Source organism: Cannabis sativa, chromosome 4, assembly GCF_029168945.1.
Source record: "Cannabis sativa cultivar Pink pepper isolate KNU-18-1 chromosome 4, ASM2916894v1, whole genome shotgun sequence".
NCBI lineage: Eukaryota > Viridiplantae > Streptophyta > Magnoliopsida > Rosales > Cannabaceae > Cannabis > Cannabis sativa.
Window position 1 is genome coordinate 37,691,473 of NC_083604.1, and position 2,715 is coordinate 37,694,187.

The 2,715-nt window shown below is 29.4% G+C and overlaps 1 protein-coding gene across 1 annotated transcript; it reads left to right on the forward strand.

Moving 5' to 3' along the window:
- Nucleotides 1–1,480: 1,480 nt before the first annotated feature.
- Nucleotides 1,481–2,189, forward strand: LOC133036911 (uncharacterized). The gene is made up of 2 exons (XM_061113685.1): nt 1,481–1,855; nt 2,157–2,189. The coding sequence occupies exons 1-2, from the start codon at nt 1,481–1,483 to the stop codon at nt 2,187–2,189; spliced, it is 408 nt and encodes a 135-aa protein (XP_060969668.1).
- Nucleotides 2,190–2,715: the final 526 nt, after the last annotated feature.

Genomic DNA, 2,715 nt, shown 5'->3' on the forward strand with positions numbered 1-2,715 from the left:
TCAACCAACTTAAATCAATAAATTTTTCATTTAAATAATTAATTAAAATAAATGAACTAAAATACATAATAATTAGAAAATAAATTAATTAGTCAACGAAAGTCTAGATAGTTATTGTTGTTTGCTTTAAGTATTTTTCTAGTGATATTTAATTAAATAGAAAATTAATATTTAATTTGATTTTAATCATGATACCTAAATATTTGAAAAATTTCTTAATATTTAATTAAATAGGAAAATTATATTTGTGTTGAAAATTAATTTTTTAAAATTAATTTTGGACCAACATAAAATTAGAATAATTTTTCAAGATTTATTTTATTTTATTTTATAGAATTTTCGAAAATTATATTTATTTTAAATACATTAATTTTTGAAATGCAATATATATTTATAGAAAATTAAATTTGAGTTGTAAATTAATTATTAATTAATTTTGATACAACTTAAATTGAATAATTTTCGAAATATTTATTGAAAATTATTACTAAGGTGGAAAATAATTTAATTTATTTTCAATCCATCTAAGTATAATTTTATAAATATTAAATTAAAATTTATATTTAGAATTTTATTCTAAATTGGAAATTTTAATTAAATAAATATATATTTAAGATAGATAGATTAAAATAAATATTAGAAGAAAATACATTTTAAATAATGAGTTATATTATTAGAATATTCGATTTCCATTGTTGGTTCTACATAGTTCTTGTTTTAGTGAGTAATCCTCCCTAATGGAGGAACGTTCATTAACAATTTAACGCCGTAGAATCTCGAAAGATAAGCATTATTTGTAAGTATTTTATTTTTAGTATGGATCACCCTAATGCTGGCGACTATTAGTAAGACTTACAAAAGTATGAAACAACGGTAGAAGCTCATAAGATAGAATAGCCTTGACTCTCGCCTAAACGGGACAACGCTGGATTCTGATCTTGATCGAATAAAAGGTTGCTAGAATGTTTATCATTTTAGATGAGCTGACAACTCTATTCAATGGATGATATCTTTGACTCTCACCTAAACGGGACACTGATATCAGTTTGTTGAAGACCTTGGAAATTATTTAGGATTGTAGGTTTTAGTATTTTCGCTTGTCATTCCTACTTGCTATGTGCTAATAATTTTTGAATGAGATTTTGTGTTGAACCTTACTTGATTTCTGTTTATTGTTATTTGTAGTATCCAACATGACAATGACCAACCCTATGGTGTCACTGTTGACTGATAATAAGTTGAATGGATTTAACTTTACCAAATGGAGAGAGAACATTAAATGGCTCTCATTGGTGAAAATGCCCTGTTTGTGTTAACTGAAGCGACTCCTAAGCAGCCGGGTGAGAATGCAACCAAAGCAATAAAGGAGAAGTTCGAGCGTTGGCAGAATGCCAACAACAAAGCTCGATACTTCATGCTGTCTAGCATGGTTGACACCTTAAAAACAAGGTTTGCTATCACTCTCACGGCTGCAGAAATCATGAACCAGTTAACTGAGCTATTCGGGATGGCATCAATTCAAGCTCGCTTTGAGGCGACAAAGTATTTCATCAATGCACGAAGTGAGTCTCATCAGAACGTGCGTGATCACCTTCTCCAGATGATAAGTTACTTCCAAGAAGCTGAGAATCATGGAGCTGTTATGGATCAGACAACTCAAGTGAGTCTGATCTTGAACAGTTTGACTCCAGCCTTTCTACCTTTTACTTCAAATTATGTCATGAACAAGTTGGAACTTGACTTTCACGAGTTGGTCAACAACCTTCAGACATTTGAAAATTTGATTGGAGGACCACAGAAAGGAGGATCTAAAGCTCCTAATTCTGGGAATGCTAATGGGGCGGCTAAGGCTGAGGCAAACATTGCCTTTACTTCCAAACCCAACAACAAGAAGAAGTGGAAGAATAGCAAGAAGCATGTTCAAGCTGTGAAAACAGTTAAAAAGAAAAAGGCTGCTACTCCCGGTGATAAGTCAAAAGGAAAATGCTTCTATTGCAATGAAAAGGGCCACTGGAAACCCCAATGCCCTAAGTTTCTAGCAAAGAAACAATGTATTTCTTTATATGATATAAACTCATGTATTTTAGAGAATTATTATCCCCTTGGGTTATTAATTCTGGACCTACTTACCATGTTTATTTTTCTTCTTATTTCAGCTCCAGCTGCTTGAACTTGGATTGCTATCCTAGCGAGTTGAGTCAGACGATTGGACAAATGGGTGGAGATAGTCCAAGATTGAAGATGAAGCTCAGAATCTTCTTTATTATATATATTTTTGAATTAATTGTTTCAATTCTTGAACAATTTGGATTTCAATTATTGGTTTGGGATTTTTATTCCCTAATTTTCATATTATTGCAGACAATTCATTTTATTTTGGAGAATATTATAATAAAGTTTTCTCTTTTGGAAATGAATTACATTTATGAATTGAGCTTCATTTACTTTATCTTGTGTATGCCTATACCAATTATATTTATATGTTTATAATATTTTTTATGTGTTTGTGTTTTATTATTGATACACATTTTATGGTATTTTAAACTCTACAAAGATGAATGCCACATAAACACTTAGAATTTCAATTCTATGTTTATGAATTATTGTTAATTCTAAAACAATTATTAAGAATTTGTTAATAAAAAGATCTTTTGATCTGATAGGGGTGGAAGAAGTTAAGAATAATATGCAGTTCAATGATCTTTTATATCTATT